The following is a 22,794-nucleotide window of genomic DNA, read 5'->3' on the forward strand; positions in this document are numbered from 1 at the left end:
AATAGAAAGGGTAAAATACAGTATACTAGTGTTATATTTACGATGAACAGAAATGGTGACATGCAGGGTACAAGAAAAGGTTAGCAGCCAGTGTGTCATGTACAATCAATGCTAAAGTCAGTGAGTGAGAGTTGAGTAGCTGTTTCAGTGTGAATTTGAACCTGTAGGAACATCGGATCAGCGCTGCTTCCGACCTGCTGGAGCACCGCAGCTGAATGGCTGGTTATTGATCTCTTAAGGAACACCAGGGCATTGCCTAATTTATAATCAATACTGGATCAATGCTGCTGAGCATTTGTATATTGATCCCCGGAATGAGTAGGAAGTGCTGATGAAGTGTGTGTTGAGTGCGCTTGGAGTGTGTTAGCATGTGTGGGTGCATCTGATCACTTCATTACTGGCCAAAATGACCTCACCACGCTGAGCCATGGCCATCTGTTTTGTCCAAGACGTACATGCAGAAAGAAGCACACACAGATGCATCATGACCATTCAGAGTGAATTAACGTCCCCCCTTTGAGTTTGAAGTGGATTTTGAATGCAGCTTCAAAATTAAAATATTTATGCCTTTGATAATTAAGTTGCATGATTGCATGTAAAAAATGCTTGTCTAAAACAAAATTTGGTTACATTTGGATTATTTTTGCATTACAAATTCATCAAATTTAGTTGTACTATTTTGCATAAAATTGCCATTTTGTCACTATTTGAACGTGACATGCAACATATTATGAATTTTCACTATTTAATGATTTCCTTCAGTGCCATGCATATTTAGTTACTGTTGTTCATTTATTTATTTATTTTTTAATTTCCATCCCTAAGCTTTTTTGTTCTGATTTTCCCTGTGAGAGATGCTCAACAATAGACTAATATTTTTGGTCGGGTTCAGCACGGTGTGTGTGACTTTGAGAGAATGACTGAGCGAGAGGGCTCAATGGGGCGGTCGTAACTAGAGCGGATTTGACAGTTTCAGGTTATGTGTTCTGTGTTTATGGGTGTGTTGGTTTGATAGGAAATCAATAGCGTGTCTGTCAGGATAATTGGTGTTCAGATGGCCTTTCTCGCTCTCTCTCTCTCACCCTCTGTCATAATCACCTTCTCAAAGAACCACCAGAAGATACCTCGGCCTGCCTTTGATTGGTCTGTTATGACAACCCTCATGCATTTTTTTTGTTTCCACTTGCACCCCTCCCCTAATACCACAACCGCCCCCCTTCCCAAAACCCACCCAAATCAACTCTGTTCTTCTTTTCCCTTCCCCCACGTAGCAGAACAATTACTCTGCTAAGAAAGCAGAAAGGCAGAAAGCAAGAGAGAAGAGGATGAGGAGAGGGAGGGAGGGCGTTGAATGGGGTATCTGGTTTAGTGTGTCCCGAGGCTGTGTGTTTTGTACCTACGGAGCTCAGCCGAAGCTTTTAGATGCTGTAAAAGAACAACAGAGCATCATTGCGCTTTTTGAATTTCCAACTCTCTGGATTCTTTTTGATTGTAGAGTTCAGAGCTCACCTGCAGTATTAAAAAAATAACAAGCCAAAACTGAAGGCTGTTGTCCCACATGTTTTGGATATGCAGTCAGTTCAATTTTCAGGGAAAAAAAGCCTGTTTTTGCAAGAAAGCTACAACTAGTCTCAAACTGAGCACAATGCAGAGACCTATTGTATAAAGATAATTTTTAAAGCCTGTCATGGCAGCATTGTTCGCCAATTTGTGCTTTGAAATGGACTCTTTGTGTGTGACCCTCCTGACCTCTACTGCATTATCTTCCTCCTGTGACTTTTCAAATCCCCACAGGTCAAATGAAGCTCTGCTGACGCCGCTGAGTTTAACTCTGCCTCCTGATTTTCTTTTCTCATATCTCTCTTTGTATGTTTTACTGTAGAGGATCAATATTTGTAACTTTTATGTTAATCTAAAGGAGATTGTGTACATTATTACTGTATTGTGTCGGTCTGTCTTTGTGTTAATGGGTTTGAGCAGGTTGGTTGGGTCTCTCTGAGCTAGTGGAGACTGACCCCTATAGGTTGGAATGTGATTCTGCAGTCAATCTTGTTTTACAATAGCACATGCATGCAAAAGATTTCATGCAATGACGAGTTGGCTGAATAGAGAATTTGTCAAATGTGATGCACTCTCTAAATTTTTCTCTCTTTTTTTGGCTTTTTAAGGAGATAAGAATGGGATGGACTCTCCCACTGAGGTTACGGCTAACCAGGAAGACCGAAATAAACATGGAGACAGAACAGAGAAAAAATCAGGTCCTTAACAAAATCTCCCTTGCAAAACAATAAAAAATAAAAAGATTGCAACAGTGGTTTTGCATCTGGTATTTCTTCAATACCTACATTTTGCATTAGATGAATTATATTTCTTGTTAAAATCCAAAGCGGTAACTTATATTATCATACAAATATTATTATTTGCATTTTACATTGTTTTTCCCTGTTGTCCATTATCCCAATTGGGAACCACTGTTTTACAATAAGCTTAGTGTTGTAAATAATGTGCAATAATGTGCACCCCTTTTAAATGATCTCTGTTTGCTGCTGCTACTCACAGAGGGATTTATTCAAATGGAAGCGGAGCAAAATGAGTCGTCTTCCAGTCCTAAGCGTCCCTCATCTGGATCTGACGAGTCAGTTGAGCCCTCTCCCTGCAAACGGCCACGAATACAGGAAGAGGTCTGCAATATACTCTGCACTTTTTTTTCTATTTTTTTTTGCTAAAATGTACCATGATAATGCCATGTTATTTATCTTTACAAGTTCTTTAAAACCACTGATGCTATATACCATATTATTGTTTACATAAGATAAACAACACTGGCCCATCATTACTTTTCTGTACAACTAGCAGAATAGTAAAAATGAGTAGCTGTGCATACCATTTAATACCACTGCATATCTGATACAATCACTGTACATGGTGCACAAAAAAACAAACAAAGCCTAATATAACTTAAAGGAACTGGATACTGCAAAGACAGTATGTAGTTATTGTATCTCTGTAAATATTTCTGTTTGTTTTCTCTCATTCAGATGCGGCAGTGTCCATTCTGTCGGTTCCATCATACTGATATTGAGCATCTAAGGAGTCATGTGATGAACCAGCATGCAGTTCAGCCTGCTGTCCGCTGCCCACTGTGCCAAGACACACTGCACAGTATTGCCCTCTTGCGTACCCACCTCACACATCTGCACAGTGTCACTGCAGACTGCACTCAGAAGCTCATCAACACGGTGAGGAGAAAAAAGAAACACAGTATGCATGTACTATGTAGATTTAGAATTTTTGCTTATATGTATAGATTGTAATTTTGTACAAATTTAAGAATTTTTACCCTGGGATTTTGGAACAAAACAAATGTCCATTCCAGCCACAATCCTATCTGCAAAAAATGTTCCCCATCTAAACTCCCTTGAAACAAAATAACTGAAGATATTAAGAATTGATTTAAATCAATATATTTTGAATCACATTTTTTCTTACTAAAATTTACAGATATTAAACCAAAGAAAAAATCGTATTTGTACATTTATTCAGTTTTAAGGATTTGTATGTTTACAAGTGGCCAAATAATCAGCTACTTGGCTATTTTTGATTTATTGAGAATTTTTTATTACATATTGCATAGTGCTTGTTAAATTATGCAATTTTGTGTAGGCCACATCCTATTTGCTATAGCCTAATTATATGCTATTTTGACCATCAGCCAGAATGCTGCTTTCTAGATATTAATTAAAACCTTAGTCTAACGCTATTTCTATATATGGTGTAAAAATTGTGTTTATGCAAGAAAATGTTCAGCACTGCGTGTATGCGGAGGGGTGTTCAGATCCTCAGTGACTCCAGCACAAGCGAGCGGAGACAAGTAACGACATTGAGTGGGGGAAGGGAGAGGTAGCTGCCTCAAATCCAATGAATATTAAAATTAGCTTTTTTATCTGCAGAATATAAATTGATACTAATGCACCCAGAGCTTGTTTGAACCCCAAGCAGACATGCCTCACTGTTTCTGAAAGGTTGGACATTTTTTTGCCAATTCAGTCAGCTTGCGCTGAGTGCTTTTTCTTGCGTAAAAGGCTTTTCTGTCTTTCTTTCCATTCATGTGTTCTCCCCTCTCCTATCTTTCTTGGTCTTCCTTGCCCACTGTTCTGCCATCTCTCTTGATTTCTCTCTTCGGCACTTTGCGTTCCTCTCCCCCCTTCCCCAGCCGAACTGAAATACAGTAATGAAAATAATTGTGCTTCATTAGTTCTGAGCCAGTGCTAGGTGATTTTCGTTATGAACCGTGCCTGGTAATTATGTTCTAAATTAAATGTGACCTTGAAGAGGACTTGTGTGCTTTCCTCGTGTCCCTTTAATACAGCACTTTGCTGAAATGGTGTGCTTTGTGATGGAAATAGCAGCCATTTTGTTTGGTTGCGCTCCCTCCCTCTCCCCCTTTAAAGTTACATTGATTTACACATTTTAAAGTTGAGTGGGTACAGAAGGAGCGAAGGAGAGGGAGATAAATAAAGTGGCTTTTTTACATCCAAAGTTAGCTAATTGTGTTGTCACAGACCAAAGAGGGCTTCCATTCATACTTAACCTTTGAAGTCCTTAAAGTGTTGGTTCATGACTGCGATTCCATTTTGCCATCTGAAGTTAAGGGTCTATTCTCTCGCACCATGCATCGTTAATGCACACGTGTAGCAGGAACACAGCATAATGACCAATCTTTTTCAGAGATAACAATCAAATGACTTAATAATGAGATTTTGTGGATTAATTAATCCACAAAATGGATTTATCAAACCTATTATGATTTCTTTTTTTCCCTTGTGGTCAGGTGATTGCCTCAGACGTGCTGCCAGAAAAGATGTTTTTACCAGTGCACAACTCGGATACACAGCCGATAAATTCTAATGAAACAAAGAGACTGGATGGTTAGTATAAATCTCACTATTTGTTTAATCTTTTATTTTTAATCTAGGTTGGTTCTTTATTTGTCATAATTTTAAATAAGATTGACGGTTAATATCTGACTCAATTCGTCCAAAGGTAATTTATCAATATTTGTGCTTGGTTTAATTACCAAATTAAATGAAAGATTTTCTTAAAATGAATTTTGCCTCATGAAAAATTCACAACTATCCTTTTTTATTCTTTAGAAATTTCAACCGATGCTGAACCTGACAGAGGTACAACACCTCATTTGGAGACAGCAAAAATGTATAAACAACCATCAGAAGATGCGGAATCCACAAAGGAGAACAATGCTGCTTTTCCTTGTTGGCAGAAAGGCTGTAACAAAGTCTTTACATCCTCAAGTGCACTCCAGACACACTTCAACCAGCTCCATAGCCAGAAAGCTCAAACAGCAATATCTGATCGCCACATTTACAAGTACCGGTGCAATCAATGCAGCCTAGCATTCAAAACCCCTGAAAAGCTGCAGCTGCATTCTCAGTACCATGCTATCAGAGCTGCGACCATGTGCTGCCTCTGTCAACGCAGTTTTCGTACAATGCAGGCCCTTCGGAAACACCTTGAGACAAGCCACCTGGAGCTAAGTGAAACCCAGATACAGCAGCTTTACGGTGGTTTAATGATGAATGGTGAGACCCTGATCTGCGAAGACCAAACATTTGGTGAAGAGGAGGGATTGCCAGAAGAGACTGGGTTGAAAGATGACGAAGAATGTGATTTGGAGGAAAAACTAAGTCCTACAGACAATGATTCAAGTTTGGTTAAAGATAATGTTGAATGTGACCCCAAACAGCCTGTTTTTCCTCTTAGAAAAGGTCCGAATATCACATTGGAGAAATTTTTGGATCCGTCGAGGCCTTTCAAATGTACGGTTTGCAAGGAATCTTTCACCCAGAAGAATATTCTCTTGGTTCACTACAACTCAGTGTCACACTTACACAAACTTAAACGATCTCTGCAGGACACGTCAACTGGCTTGCAAGAGCCTGTCAACAATGCAGACCACAAACCATTCAAATGTAGTATTTGCAATGTAGCATATAGTCAGAGTTCAACCTTAGAGAATCATATGCGTTCTGTCTTGCACCAGACCAAAGCTCGTGCATCCAAGCTTGATTCATCTGCTTCTAGTTCTGAATCTGTTGGCCCTACCCCAGGCAAGGCATTGTCCAACACTCCTGCAACCATGAACAATGCTGGTCTAAGCCACCAACAAAACACTGAACTCAATGGCACACCTGCAAACCCAGACACCAGTCATCCTTCAACATCTGACTTGAGAAACAAGTTGGTAAACATGATTGATTCAGCTACCAAGCAACAACAGATGTCATTACAACAACAACTCCATTCTGTCGGTTCCATCATACTGATATTGAGCGTCTAAGGAGTCATGTGATGAACCAGCATGCAGTTCAGCCTGCGGTCCGCTGCCCACTGTGCCAAGACACACTGCACAGTATTGCCCTCTTGCGTACCCACCTCACACATCTGCACAGTGTCACTGCAGACTGCACTCAGAAGCTCATCAAAATGGTGAGGGGAAAAAAAGAAACACAGTATGCATGTATTATGTAGGTTCAGATTTTTTTTGCACATATGTATAGTTTGTAATTTTGAAAAGAAATAAAGCAACCAGGGATTTTAAACAAAACAAAGGTCCGTTCCAGCCACAATCCTCACTGCAAAAAAGTTCCCTAGTAAAAACATCTAAACTCGTCTGAAACAAAATAACTTGCTTAATATATAAAGATTTTTTTTTAACAACAATATGTTTTGAATCAAATATTTTTTATACCACATAGGCAAATCTACAAATATTCAAACAGAACAAAATCTATTTGTAAATTTATTTGGTTTTAAGGATTTTTTTTTGTTGGGGCAGGCCAAATAATCAGCTGATATTTTGAGATTAATTGAGAATTATTTTTTTTAGTAAATATTGCATAGTGTTTGTTTAAATTGTGCAATTTTGTGTAGGCCACATCTTATTTGCTATAATTATAAGCCATGCTGCTTTCTAGATATATAAAAATAGTGGTCAACTTATGTTTTTTTTAATATGTGGTAATTTTATTTATGCAAGAAAATGTTCAGCACATTATGAATGTGAATGTGCATGTGCGGAGGGGTGTTTAGGCCCTCAGTGACTCCAGCACGAGCGAGCAGAGACGAGTAACGACATTGAGTGGGGGGAAGGGAGAGGTAGCTGCCTCAGATCCAATGAATATTAAAATTAGCTTTTTTATCTGCAGAATATAAATTGATACTAATGCACCCAGAGCTTGTTTGAACCCCAAGCAGACATGCCTCACTGTTTCTGAAAGGTTGGACATTTTTTTGCCAATTCAGTCAGCTTGCGCTGAGTGCTTTTTCTTGCGTAAAAGGCTTTTCTGTCTTTCTTTCCATTCATGTGTTCTCCCCTCTCCCATCTTTCTTGGTCTTCCTTGCCCACTGTTCTGCCATCTCTCTTGATTTCTCTCTTCGGCACTTTGCGTTCCTCTCCCCCCTTCCCCAGCCGAACTGAAATACAGTAATGAAAATAATTGTGCTTCATTAGTTCTGAGCCAGTGCTAGGTGATTTTCGTTATGAACCGTGCCTGGTAATTATGTTCTAAATTAAATGTGACCTTGAAGAGGACTTGTGTGCTTTCCTCGTGTCCCTTTAATACAGCACTTTGCTGAAATGGTGTGCTTTGTGATGGAAATAGCAGCCATTTTGTTTGGTTGCGCTCCCTCCCTCTCCCCCTTTAAAGTTACATTGATTTACACATTTTAAAGTTGAGTGGGTACAGAAGGAGCGAAGGAGAGGGAGATAAATAAAGTGGCTTTTTTACATCCAAAGTTAGCTAATTGTGTTGTCACAGACCAAAGAGGGCTTCCATTCATACTTAACCTTTGAAGTCCTTAAAGTGTTGGTTCATGACTGCGATTCCATTTTGCCATCTGAAGTTAAGGGTCTATTCTCTCGCACCATGCATCGTTAATGCACACGTGTAGCAGGAACACAGCATAATGACCAATCTTTTTCAGAGATAACAATCAAATGACTTAATAATGAGATTTTGTGGATTAATTAATCCACAAAATGGATTTATCAAACCTATTATGATTTCTTTTTTTCCCTTGTGGTCAGGTGATTGCCTCAGACGTGCTGCCAGAAAAGATGTTTTTACCAGTGCACAACTCGGATACACAGCCGATAAATTCTAATGAAACAAAGAGACTGGATGGTTAGTATAAATCTCACTATTTGTTTAATCTTTTATTTTTAATCTAGGTTGGTTCTTTATTTGTCATAATTTTAAATAAGATTGACGGTTAATATCTGACTCAATTCGTCCAAAGGTAATTTATCAATATTTGTGCTTGGTTTAATTACCAAATTAAATGAAAGATTTTCTTAAAATGAATTTTGCCTCATGAAAAATTCACAACTATCCTTTTTTATTCTTTAGAAATTTCAACCGATGCTGAACCTGACAGAGGTACAACACCTCATTTGGAGACAGCAAAAATGTATAAACAACCATCAGAAGATGCGGAATCCACAAAGGAGAACAATGCTGCTTTTCCTTGTTGGCAGAAAGGCTGTAACAAAGTCTTTACATCCTCAAGTGCACTCCAGACACACTTCAACCAGCTCCATAGCCAGAAAGCTCAAACAGCAATATCTGATCGCCACATTTACAAGTACCGGTGCAATCAATGCAGCCTAGCATTCAAAACCCCTGAAAAGCTGCAGCTGCATTCTCAGTACCATGCTATCAGAGCTGCGACCATGTGCTGCCTCTGTCAACGCAGTTTTCGTACAATGCAGGCCCTTCGGAAACACCTTGAGACAAGCCACCTGGAGCTAAGTGAAACCCAGATACAGCAGCTTTACGGTGGTTTAATGATGAATGGTGAGACCCTGATCTCCGGAGACCAAACTTTTGGTGAAGAGGAGGGATTGCCAGAAGAGACTGGGTTGAAAGATGACGAAGAATGTGATTTGGAGGAAAAACTAAGTCCTACAGACAATGATTCAAGTTTGGTTAAAGATAATGTTGAATGTGACCCTAAGCAGCCTGGTTTTCCTATTAGAAAAGGTCCAAATATCACAATGGAGAAATTTCTGGATCCATCAAGGCCTTTCAAATGTACGGTTTGCAAGGAATCTTTCACCCAGAAGAATATTCTCTTGGTTCACTACAACTCAGTGTCACACTTACACAAACTTAAACGATCTCTGCAGGACACGTCAACTGGCTTGCAAGAGCCTGTCAACAATGCAGACCACAAACCATTCAAATGTAGTATTTGCAATGTAGCATATAGTCAGAGTTCAACCTTAGAGAATCATATGCGCTCTGTCTTGCACCAGACCAAAGCTCGTGCATTCAAGCTTGATTCATCCACTTCTAGTACTGAATCTGTTGGCCCTCCCCCAGGCAAGGCATTGTCCAACACTTCTGCAAACATGAAGCCTGCTACTTTCTTGAACAATGCTGGTCTAAGCCACCAACAAAACACTGAACTCAATGGCACACCTGCAAACCCAGACACCAGTCATACTTCGACATCAGACATGAGGAATAAGTTGGTAAACATGATTGATTCAGCTACCAAGCAGCAACAGATGTCATCACAACAACAACCATTACAACAACAACAGCAGCAGTTAGCCCAGGCTCAAGCCCATCTCCAGCAAGAGCTCCAAAAGAAGGCTGCTCTTCTTCAGTCCCATTTATTCAATCCTGCACTTTTACACCCTTTCCATATGCCAACAGAGGCTCTTCTTCCAGTGCAGCAGCAACAGCAATTGCTTCTTCCTTTTCTTATTCCAGGAGGAGAGTTCCGCATGAATCCAGAGGTAAACCTTAAAGGCTCTGGGCTAAGCGTAAGCACATTAAAACCTACTGTAAATGAGGATACTGCTGAGTCTTCCAAAAAAGATGTCCCAAAAAAATTTTCTAAACAGAAACTAAATGAAGATCTTGCAATTCACCCTGAAATGGATGAACAGAAACTGACCAATGATCCACCATGTGAGAAGGACACAAATGGACAGAAGGGTAATGAAGAATCAAAGGAAATTGATAATGTAGGCACCAGTGAAAAAACACATGATCATAAATCTCAAGAAAACGAAGACCTAAACAAAGAGATGTCAACCATTGGGGTGAGTTTTGATGAGTTTCTTCCACCCAGAATAGCTCATGATGCGCACGGGAATGCTTCAAAGGCTTTGCTTGAAAACATTGGTTTTGAGTTAGTCATGCAATACAATGAAAATAAGGAGAGATATCAGAAAAATCTTACTGAACCAATACCAAATGGTGAGGATGTGTCTGACACTAAAGAGGTTAGTCTTTCGGAAGATATGGAGAAGCTAGAGTGTGAGTCTTGTGGGAAGCTTTTTTCAAATGCACTGATACTAAAGAGCCATAAAGAGCAGATTCATCGTTCCATATTCCCTATCAATTCATTGGAGAAATTTGCCAAAGACTACAGGGAGCAATACGACAAACTCTTCCCATTGAGACCTGCAACTCCAGAGGCTTCTCCTGTCTCATCGCCTTCTCCTTCCCCCCCTGCGATTCCTAATTCTTTAGTGCAGCAGCCACAACAACAACCAGTGCAACCAATTATTCATGCCTCTACACTCAGTGCTACTCCTGCAACTGTCTCCATCCCTCAAGTTAAAGCTCCATTATCTCAAATTCCCTTACCCATGGAACTGCCACTCTTCCCCTCACTCCTAATGCCTCCCATACCTTTGCAAGCTTTAACTCCTCAGGTCCCTGTCCATCTGCCCCCAGTGGAGGCTGGATTGACTCCTGATTTGACGCAGCTTTATCAACAGCAGTTGACTCCAGCCATGTTACAGCAACAAAGTAAACGACCTCGAACCAGAATCACAGATGACCAGCTTAGAATCCTGCATCAGTATTTTGATATCAACAATTCTCCAAATGAGGACCAAATCCACGAGATGGCCAACAAATCTGGTTTGCCACATAAGGTTATAAAGCACTGGTTTCGGAACACTCTATTCAAAGAACGCCAACGCAATAAGGATTCTCCATATAACTTTAGTAACCCTCCCATCACAACACTGGAAGATGTAAAAGTGGATTCTAGACCACCCTCTCCTGAACCATCAAGACAAGAGATTTATGGGAGTAAGAGGTCCTCAAGAACCAGGTTTACTGACTACCAGCTAAGAGTATTGCAGGATTGTTTTGATGCCAATGCATACCCCAAAGATGATGAGTTTGAGCAACTGTCTAACCTCCTTAATCTTTCTACCCGTGTGATTGTGGTATGGTTTCAAAATGCCAGACAAAAAGCTCGGAAAAATTATGAGAACCAAGGAGAGGGAGGGAGGGATAGCGAACATCGAGACCTTTCTAATGACCGCTACTTTCATACTTCCAACAACAACTTCCAGTGTAAGAAATGCAACATAGTCTTTCAACGCATTTTTGATCTTATTACTCACCAGAAAAAGCAGTGTTACAAAGATGAGGAGGAGGAAATGCTGAATGATCTGAATGAAACTGCAGTGGATTTTAATACTGAGTGTCATAGTCCAATATCTGGACCCTCTTGCTTTACACAAGCAGCTTCTTGCTCAAGCCCCTCCAGTTCCTCTGTGTCTAGTACTAATGTGAAATCCACTGATTCTGAGCATATGCACACAAGTCTCACTGGAGAGCTTAAACAAACAAATAAAGCATCCTCTGACCCCAAACAGACTGTTAGTATCAACTCTGAGTTTGAAGAATTAACGAAAAGAATGCAGCAGCCAAATCCTCTCTGTGAAGAGAACCAAAATGTAAGCACAGAGATTCCCTCTCACCCACCTCCTAAACAACAACAGTTTTCCTGCACATCTGAAACAAACCCAGCTCCATCACAGAGCTCCCAGACTATTTTTAGTCCTTTAGAGATTCCTTCAACTGAGCAACAACAGCAACAGAAACCAGCCCAGGATATGAGTCCTTACCACTGCATCCAGTGTAAATTGAGCTTCCTCTCATTTGAACATTGGCAAGAGCACCAGCAAATGCACTTTCTTACCCAAAGTTACTTTCCCACCCCACCATTTATAGATCGTCCTGTAGACATGACTCTTATGCTGTTTGATCCTGCTAATCCTCTACTTGCAAGGCATCTGATTTCAGGAACAATTTCCCAGATTACAAATTCACCTGCAGTGACCACCATTCCTGATTCAACCATAAACTCTCTGAAGAAGAAACTTGAAGACAAAGCAGGATCCAGTTCTATGGAAAATGATTGGGAAAACAATGGGGAGGAACCCCAGCGAGACAAACGTATGAGGACCACTATAACACCAGAGCAGCTGGAGGTTTTATACCAGAAATATCTTTTGGACTCCAATCCAACACGCAAGATGCTTGATCATATCTCCAGCGAGGTCGGTCTCAAGAAAAGAGTGGTTCAAGTCTGGTTCCAGAACACCCGAGCTCGTGAGAGGAAAGGCCAGTTTCGGGCACTGGGTCCATCTCAAATCCATCGTCGCTGCCCATTCTGTCGAGCTCTCTTTAAAGCACAGACTGCTCTTGCTGCCCACATACGTTCACGTCACTGGCATGAAGCAAAGAATGCAGGCTATAGTATGGCAATACCTAATATGACTCAAGATCTGGAACGTTCTCAAATCAAATCTGATCTCTTTGATTTTGCCAATTATTCTCAGTTTTTGAACTCCACTGATGATGTTGACTCTCCAGCATGCAAAAGCATTGACCTGTCTTCACATCAGCAGCGTCTGAGCCCAAAACCTATTAAAGGTGAGGGTATGGAAGATTTTGAGATGCCTTCTGTGTCAGTTTATCAGAATCTTGAACAAAGCAAGCTGAATAACTGCGACGCTAACACAAACATGGCCCATGACCATACAACTGATGAAGGAAATTACTCTCTAGAGGCTAAACATGGCAGTATTGACCACATGTCTCTCAGCACCGAAAGAGAGGCTTCTTCTGAAAGTGATGAAAAGATGTCTTCTGGATTGGTTAGCCCTGCAATGAGCTTTAATGCTAAAGATTTTGACAATGATTTAGTCTTAGATTACAGTGAAAATTCCAGTCTGGCTGATCCAGCTTCACCATGCCCTGGTAGCTCTAACAGTCAGAGCTTTGATAATGACAGACACAGTCAAAAACGCTACCGCACTCAAATGACCAACCTACAGGTGAAAGTGCTCAAAGCGTGCTTTAGTGACTATAAAACCCCAACAATGCTTGAATGTGAAGCCTTGGGCAATGACATTGGACTTGCTAAGAGGGTTGTTCAGGTGTGGTTTCAGAATGCTCGTGCCAAGGAGAAAAAGGCCAAGCTTAGCCTTGCAAAGCAATTTGGCACAGAGAGTACTTCTATTAAAAGACCTAAGACAGAGTGCACTCTTTGCTCTGTTAAATACAGCGGCTGCTTGTCTATTCGTGACCATGTCTTCTCCCAGCAACATCTTGCTAAAGTTAAGGAGGCCCTGGGTGGCCAGATGGAGAGGGACAAGGAATATTTGAGTTCAGTATCTACTCGCCAGCTGATAGTGCAGCAAGAAGTGGATCATCTAAAAAAGACAATTGATGTTCTGGGAATTGTCCAACCACAAGCTATACTGAGCTCAGTGGGCTTTAACCAAACTTCTCTTCACTGTCTTAGCCAGTCTTCAGTGTACTCAGGTCTGCAGACGCAGACCGCTGCAAGCATACCAGGTGGTAGCAGCACAATGACTGAGGATTTTTCTTCCATAAAAACAGGTATGTGGCTAATCTACACTTTGTTTTTAAATTAATTTACTTACAAAAATTCTGATCTCTTGTAATCCATACTTCTTTTATGCATTCATTTTTATATAAGGTACCAGTGACCCTCCTGTAAATGAGCTGACCTGCAAGCCAACCATGATGCCCTCTTCTGCCATATCAGCTATGGATGACAAAGATGTAGTTAGCACAACCAACTCTGTCTTGACCCCAAAGACCACAGAACAAGAATTCCAGTTTCCCAAAGAAAATGACACTGAGAGTAACAGGATTCCCACAAACAAGCTTGACAGTACTCCATTGGGAAATGGTACTCGTGCAAATTCTTCTTGCAAAAGTAAAGAGAAGTCAGACACTTCCAGACCAACAGTATCTACTCCAAGTAAAGGAAGAGAGTATACCATGGACCCAAGTCAGCTACAAGCTCTTCATGCAGCAATGAAAACTGACCAAGCTGCTCTACTCTCTAGTCACCTCCTGCCCTGTCTGATGCCCGGTTTTCCTCCACTTTTTTCTTCCCATATTCCCACACCTATGCCTGGAGGCCTCCTGCAGCCCATGTTTGGCATGGATAGCATGTTCCCATATGGTCCAGTCTTGCCACAGGCTCTAATGGGGCTGTCCCCGGGCTCCATTCTCCAGCAATATCAACAAAATCTGCATGGTGCACTAATGCAACAAAGACTTCAGCTGCAACAGAAACAGTTAGTGCAGCTACCAGAGAAACCAAAACCTAGCCCAATCTCTGCTCGCCTCAAAGCAGAGGACACCGTTTCATCCAAACATGACAAGACGCAAGGCACACCCATTAGCACAGATTCCCCCTCCATAAACTCTGTCAATGCTAAGCAGCCAGAAGTGGACAATAACTTTCTTCTAAGCCACTGTATTGTCTCCAAAACAGAGTGTAGAGCAGAAGGCAAGGATAGTCACCTTTATGACTGTCTCGCCTGTGAGGTGTCTCTTACTGGGAATGCAGAGCTCATCAAACATCTGGAGTACCCTCAGCATAGACAAAGAGTGGCAGAGAAACTGAATGCCAAAGAGCATGCTTCTCCTCGATTACCTCACATCAGTCCCTCATCTACCTCTCAGTCAAACCCATCCAGTGAACAGAGGTCTTCTACAACTGCCCAGTCGTCTTTAGGGACTCCCTCAGAAACCTCCATCCCTAACCCAACCAACTCTGACCAGCCCGATAGGCGTCTCCAAAGCTCGCCCCTGACTTCAGCTTTACCTGAGGCTTCCCAAAGCTCACCGGCTTCTCCCTCACATGATGTTCTTTCGCCTTCAAATGTTACCTCAAGTCTGACAAGCCCTGCAAAGACTTGTCACGTAAAACCAATAGACTCTGTGGATGGGCATTGCGACAGCAACGAGTCAGAGGAGGGACAAGACTTGACATAATATATTGGAGCAAGTGGTTTGATGCTTTCCATGACCATTGTTTTTATGGCTTGGACAGCCTCAGAAAAGACTGAACAAAACGTCTCCACTGTAGATTACACTTGGGGAAAGCTATGACCCAGAGCTAGTTTGGCAGACTGTTTTTAGAGGACTGAATCCTGTAGGATCCAACTTGCATTAACAGTGCTTGTAACCAAAAACAAGTGTCAGTAGAATGTTTTTTTCCATTTCAATATGCTGGTTTTTAACTAAAACTTGAGTATATGTAAACTGTTTGAAAACTAAAGGGTGCACAGCTAAAGACTGGTGAAAAGAACCTAAGATGGTTTCATGATTACCTAACTAACCAAAAGTCTGTTTATAACACGTATGTTTTAACAGACACTCATAAAACACCCACACAATTTTTTGCCCTGTCAAGTGTTAAGATATTATATTATTGGAATTAATGAAGTGATGTAATGTATTTTGATGTTGTCTTCTCTCAGGTCAACAGCTCTCAATTTTGTTCTGTTACAAGACATACCAATAGAAAATATATGAAGCCCAAAAGAAATGTGTAATGAATGAAAACGTCCAATTCTAATTTGTTTTCAAAGTCCTGAAGTTGCAACTAAGCTAGTAGATGTTTTTTTTTTCTTGGACATGTACTTGTCCAGACACAAAGAGTATTGCAGACCGTTGTAAATTGTGGGAAAATATAATTTAGCTTTTTTTTTTTTTTTTGAAAAATGACAAAAAACATTGTGTTAATGATAGATACATGTATGAACATTTTGGTGTTGCGTAGATTGTTGAATTCAAATGACTTAATTGTATGGTAGGTTTAAAACAAATTACTTGTATATTTAACTTTTGTATTGTCCCAGTCAAAGACACTTGAGGCTGTTTAGCCATGCTCATGTTAAAACATAGCATTTACCCTCTAATGCTGTTGAAATTGTCACTGTACAACCAACTTCCTCTCCTGCACTGAGCCAAGTTGAAAGACCCTATCCGTGTATGAATTAGATCGATGCACATCTATAAGATATTTTCTATTTTTGTTGTCTTCTAAACAGAACATTTCGATTGTGCACTTAATTTTTTTTCTTCTTTTGCCTTCAATACTGTAATTTTACTTTTAAGACAGTAGTTTTTTTTTTTTTCATTTCTTCTTCACTACATGGTTATTTTATTTCTTAACATTTCTGCACTTGCCGAGACTAACAATAATTACAGTGATGATATTATGAAACAATAATAACTTACAGTATTGCTTTAATGGAAAATCCAAAGATAAAGTAGTCTTACCATTGGTGCATACAAAGGATGGGAAAAAAACTTTATACTTTAGAAAATATTACTGTTTTTAAGGAATGGAAATCTTTTTAGATGATGGAGCCAGCTACGAGAAAACTGTTTTAGCTAACTTATTAGAACATTCCTGACCTCATATATGAAACAACCAGAGAACCAAAAATAAAAACAAAACAAAAAACAGAAAGTTTACTCTGAAGATATGGGACAGCACTGTTGTGCAGCCATTGTAGTTTGTATTATAGAGGTGGAGATTACACAGTTTGCTTCTCTGTGTCTGGCCTTTCTTTTTGTCTGGTTATCTCTTTTGATTTCGTTTCTTATTGTTTGTTCTACTAAATGTACTGGGTCTAATTGTTGAGGAAATAGAGTGTGCTGCTAATGTAGGTTTGTACTAAGATGCATGCTTGATTTTGCTTTTCACTGAAGCTTTAATGACGACCGTCAGTAGCCACAAACCCCGTCCCCGTTCCACTGCAGTTGTGTCCACACATTACTGTGAAGACTGTGACTCTCCATGAACTACATTATGTTCTCCTCTTAGCCAACCAATGTTGAAAACCAATGATGTTATATTTATACAAAGTTTGCATTCCAAATATCAAATTTTTTCATTTCAATTGATTTTGTGTTTTTTTTTTGTTCTCTCCATTGTATTCTACTTCTAAGGGGACTGTAACGTATGCTCTCACTCCTGAGTCTGGACCTGCTGTGAGAGACTGTTTACTCTGCGTGTTCCTGGAAATGTTATTACTGTAGCGATCGCCAAATAATGTATGTTCATGATGCACTTGTGTTTATTCATGTGACTCACTGGGCTAATGTCTCCTGTCCTCTTATATACAAGCATTCAAAGTGAATAAAATCTGTTTCCTTTTAATAATTTGACATGTCTTTATGGTCCTTGGAGCACCCAGGGAATCTCTGTCTTTTTAAAAGACTTTTTGACTCCCGTGTCTGACAGATTGAAGGTTGCAAGTAACACATATTCACCGAAAATGCACACCAAATTTGTTGTGATCGAAGTCCTGTGATTTGATCATGTGCGTTTCTGCCCTGTCCTTAATCTGATTGCATGCACCCTACTCTGCTGAGGCAGTGTAAAGGAGACGGGCAATCAGCCAAAGCACTAGAAATCAATGGAGGTTAAACGAGACAAAATCAATGCAGCTAAAGTTCAAACTGAGATTCAAGTTCATGTGTATTAGCAAGAGACGGCGTTGATAGCAGTGTTGACTTGTGCTCAATATATGTAATGCACAGGGTTATTCAGAAAAGAAAAAAATTTTTTTGTCCTTTTTGTGTACGTAGGCCTATGTGAGAGAGTTATGCCCGAGTATGATCTACTCAACTTTTCCTATAAAAGAGAAGTTAATATAAGTTTAAGGATCTAATGTTCTCTGTATGTAATGTTAATCTGCATTTTTTGAGCAGTGTTTTTAAGTCAGTGTTTCAGTTCTCAAATTGAAGGTGTATTAAAGAGTTGTCAACCGGTCATTATCACAATAAACACCAACAGGGTGATCAGGACAGTGTTCCATCACCAAGAAACGGTTTATTTTGCCATAATGACCAGATGACTGATATCCAACTTATCAAATACATACAAATAAATTCACATAAAATATTGATTTAAATTGTTCTATTAGCTTGCTTACAAAGATGCCCTGACTGAATTTTCGATAGTGTTTCCATTAGAAATTTGGCTCACCAGTCGCCACTGACCAATCAGGATCAAGTATTAGGCTACATTCAGGATAGGTAAGTAAAACAACAATTCTACATTTTCTTATAGTCCATACAATAATATTGAGTATGATATACCCTATCATGTTCATAATCAATAGCGTTCTACTTGTTAAAGTAAAATGTTTAAAATGTCTGCATCTCCGTGACAAAACTAGAACACAATCTACACAACCTTTCTACCGACTATTCGTTGATTATAACTAGTTCTAGTTTGTCGCATTATGTCGTTCTCAGGAGCCGAGCGCTTGTGTGATTGCGTATCGTGCTGGGAGATGAGGACTAAATTACATCACGTCTCTGAATGATTTCTGCACATCTCATTAAAAGAGATACAGGAGGGTGATGGGCAGCACTAAACCGTATAGGCTATCTAAAGAACCGCGAGAGCTTTTGATTGCGTTTCGAGACAGGTTCATTTTAGACAGTTATTATGGCCACTATTCCAGGGCTTCGACATATATTTTAATTAGGCTTTGCTGCATATTTAAAGCGGGAAAAGGGAACTCGAGTGACGTGTTTTCCTGAGGTATTCCAAACCTCCCACCCAAAGAGCTTCACAGCCGTGTTCATATAGCACTTACCCGTACTGCGCATCATAATCCTGTCTGAGCTGAGGTAAATCACGGCGTAAACGAATCAATACGCACTAATTGTTTTTTATTGTACAATTAGTCCGCGGCTTTGCGGAAAACAGAAACCATTTCCCACTAATGACTCATGCATCTGCGTATCCCTTCATCAGGGTGGCGCGGTGCAGATGATTCTATAGAACGACGCCGGTTCGAGTGGGGGCTGCACGTCATTGGCTGCCGACGAAGGTTAATTGACTTTGCGTTTAACATGCTAAATTATTCCAGTTTGCCTGCATGGCATTAGGGGCTGCAAGACTCCCTCCTCCTCAGCCGAGGTCAGCCCGGACCAGTCATTAATTAAACTTGTGACATTTAGCCAGATGAGTTTCCTCTGAGTGAGGATGATATTATTAATATTAACGGCCCTGTGTGAATAGAAGCTGTAACCGACCGTGTTTTTTATGGCATCAGAGAGATTGAATCTTTCTCGAGCAGCAGATTTTAAAATGAAAAAGCAGGATGGGATATGGAGATCCTGCCTGGTGTATAGCTGGCGTCAAAGCTAAATGTGATGCGTCAGGCGTTTTGTGCGTGAAAGCTTGTTCTTTGGAAGATGACTTTAAGAGGTTTTCTCGTTTTTCTCTTTTCTTTACGGCACATTGAGAGAAGGCCATGCAAAACTACTTACATCTAGTGCGTTTTTAAACAGCATAGTGCAGCAGACCATGTGTTTGCCTGGTTAATGGAGAATCATTTCTGTAATTGCCTAGACCTAATAGATTGAAGATGCAATAGCGTCATTGGTTTTGCATGTCGACATATTAACATGGAGATCATTTGTAAAAATTGCATTAAATGCCAAGCCCACCCGTGTTTCGAAACAAAGTGGATTGTGGTACCTTCAGAGAGACCCTTCCCCCATCTCATTGGTTTTAATACTGGGCCTTTATGAGCATTTCAGCTCCTCTTGTGTTCTGATAGATGGGCTCTGCTGATACATGATCTATGATGTATGCGGAGAAAGGCCAGCTCATCTTTATTCATGAGCTCGGAGCTGTGATTTCCTCTTAAAGAGACAGAGCGCTGCACCTATCTCTGGTTGCTGCTAACGTGTTTTAAAATATCACCAAGCCTCTTTACGAGCAAAGACGATAATGAATTTTCATCTAAATGATTCTTGTTAAATAGATATTGTTTGCTTCAGATTTCATGAATGTTTTTCACAGAAGATTAGCCTGTAGCGGCATTATCATTATTTTTCAGTTGAGTCATTAAGAGATTCACGGACTGTGTGTCATGTTGTCCCTCTCCAGTGAAGCAGGTCGAGGCAGCTACAATGATCTCCCAGAATCAGAGAAAGTACCGGCTAGTGCTCGCTTCCAACTCATTAAAACCACTACGGTGTTCCTTAAGACAATTCGTTCCCTTAGCATGGGAGCGTTGAGAGATTGGAGCAGCAAATTCTGCCGTGGATACATGCCATCTTCTATCTGTATTTCATTTAAGAACCCCATTAAATGCAAAACCGCAGGACGTCACCTGTTATCTTTCTATTTCTGGAAATAGGCTATATTGTTTCTGTTTTCTCTCGCGCGCCATTAAAGTATGCTTCCCGCAGTAGACATTTAGAGGGGAACCTGCTAGCTATCTGTCTCTGAAATGACTTTTTAATGGCCGACTAGATTTGCTCATCTATCACAGGTCTGCGGCGCTCTTGATTCTCAGATAAACTCAAATAGATTCGGTTACTAATGTTCACACAGCCGCCATCGCACTGTTCCATATGCAGTTCTTTACTCGGCGTGGCAGAGAAATTCATCTGAGTGGGATTTTCTCTTACTGAATCGTTCGCTCACAAAGTCAGGTTGCAAAGTAACAATAAATAGCTGTGAAACCAGGGCAAGCTCATAAGGGAGATGTTGCTCTAGCAGTTTTATCCCAAAAAAATGTTCTTTGGTGACATTCGGTCAAAGCCTCAGCAATATTTGAATACTGTCAAATCTGTGAATGACTCAAAACACAAAAACATATATTTTATATTTGTATTGTTTTTTTTTTTATATATTGTAGAGGTATTTTTAACCCCTTTATTGTAAAAATATGGAAAATAGTGCACAAGTTGCACTATTGGCATGTTTGTCATTTTTCAGGCTGATACTGAGAATCACTGCCCACTGTCATTGTATAGAAAAGAGCAGCTCAGATATTCTATTGGGGGGAAAAAGAGTTTGTGTTCCACAAAAGACAGAAAATCATATGGGTTCCATATGACATGAGAGTGAGTAAATAATGAATGACTTTAATGCTATACATTTAACCTTGGGTATGGCATGTAGGTGATGAAGGATAAAAGTCACTAAAATGCTGTTTCCTTTGGAGATTATATTAGTCTTTTGCGATTATATAAAGTAAGGTTTGTTTTGAAAGAAACTCAAAAGAAAGAAACATTTTTTAGAAAGGGGATTAATTTTTTTATTGTTTATGTGTCAGGGGTGAGGCTGCAGGTAGTGCCTCAATATAAATATCTGGGAATCCTGACTGATTCTAAACTTACATTTAAAGCTCAAGTTAAAAAGGTTTGTAATCAGGTTAAGTTTAATCTCTATAATTTATTTTTTATTAGAGATTATATGTCATTAGAGGCAGCTAAGATGTATATGTATTCTATGGTTATTTCTCACATGACTTACTGTTTAACCACCTGGTCTCAGGCGAGTTCAGTGACTCTAAAACCATTAGAGTCCTTATACAAACGTACACTTAAAGTCTTCGATAAGAAATCGGTACATTATCATCATTGTCTAATACTGAAAAAATATAATTTGTTAAGTTGGGAAAACATGATTAAGTATGCAAATGTATGCTTGATGTATAAAATTATTTATGGTTTATCTTCTCCCCCTCTTAGTCAGTTAGTTAGTATTAGAACAACTGATTATCGTTCTACAAGAGGTGCATTAAGAGGAGACTGTATCGTACCGCTTAGACGAAGTAATTTTAGTCAGTCTGTTTTTTCTGTCAAAGCTGCACGAGAATGGAATACTATTCCGAGATCTAGACACATATGCTTTATTTATGGTTCAGTTGAAGAATTGGTTAATTCATACTCCGATTTGTCAACACTTAAACTTACATTTAAAGCTCAAGTTAAAAAGGTTTGTAATCAGGTTAAGTTTAATCTCTATAATTTTAAATTTATTAGAGATTATATGTCATTAGAGGCACAGGAAGCTTTATGATCACAGGAATACATTTCATTCTAAAATATATTAAAATAAAAAACAGTTCTTTTAAATTTTAATAATATTTCACAATATTCCTGTTTTATTTTTGACCAAATAAATGGTAAGCATAAGAGACACTTTCAAAAAAAAAAAAAAAAAAAAAAAAAAAAAACGAGTTTTGGAGGAGAAACAATAATGTACATTATATGGAAAAGAATGTGTTTTTTGAACCTTAAACCACATAAACACATTGCATTACAACAAATACACAAAATAATTTTAGCAACGTCATATGACCCCTTTAAAATATAAATTATTGTATAATGTATATAAAATATAATTTTTTTTAATTTCATGTATTGTGTCTAGAAAGTTGTACTGCAGCATAACCTAACTGCAACCTAAGTCATAAAACAATTTTACACATGCTAAGATGTTATGCAAGCATGTTGTTTGTAATATTGTGAAACTCAGAATGCCACATCCAAACATTTGCTGAGTAAGACACCTTTCCCCCCCGTTGTGGTTTGCGCTGTCAGTTTGACACGGTCGCTGTATAATATTTTGGGTGAGCATCTGTTTCTACAGGGCAGGAACTGAGCCATCATGTTAGTGGAAAGGGGGCTTAGGGGGGGCTTTTTAAGAATCAAGCCTGTGAAATGAGATGCTAATCAGAGGCAGCAGGAGCATGAATGGGCTACGCGTGGCTGCCGTGAATATCTCGCACTGATATGATAAATTATGCTAAATCTTTGACCCTTTGACCTTGTGGAGTCTGTCGTATGAAGG

General features: G+C 39.6%; 1 protein-coding gene across 1 annotated transcript in view; it reads left to right on the forward strand.

Moving 5' to 3' along the window:
• LOC107705798 (zinc finger homeobox protein 3-like) overlaps positions 1–16,641 on the forward strand; it is a 26,464-nt gene extending 9,823 nt beyond the window's left edge. The window contains exons 4-9 of the mRNA XM_016509255.1: positions 2,169–2,258; positions 2,560–2,681; positions 3,039–3,239; positions 4,832–4,928; positions 8,430–13,748; positions 13,849–16,641. Coding sequence (XP_016364741.1) covers positions 2,169–2,258; positions 2,560–2,681; positions 3,039–3,239; positions 4,832–4,928; positions 8,430–13,748; positions 13,849–15,161 — 7,142 coding nt within the window. The 3' untranslated portion in view covers positions 15,162–16,641. The remainder of the gene's footprint in view (positions 1–2,168; positions 2,259–2,559; positions 2,682–3,038; positions 3,240–4,831; positions 4,929–8,429; positions 13,749–13,848) is intronic.
• Positions 16,642–22,794: the final 6,153 nt, after the last annotated feature.

The sequence above is a fragment of the Sinocyclocheilus rhinocerous genome, unplaced genomic scaffold (genome assembly GCF_001515625.1).
Source record: "Sinocyclocheilus rhinocerous isolate Xijiao unplaced genomic scaffold, SAMN03320098_v1.1 scaffold834, whole genome shotgun sequence".
In the NCBI taxonomy this organism is placed as follows: domain Eukaryota; kingdom Metazoa; phylum Chordata; class Actinopteri; order Cypriniformes; family Cyprinidae; genus Sinocyclocheilus; species Sinocyclocheilus rhinocerous.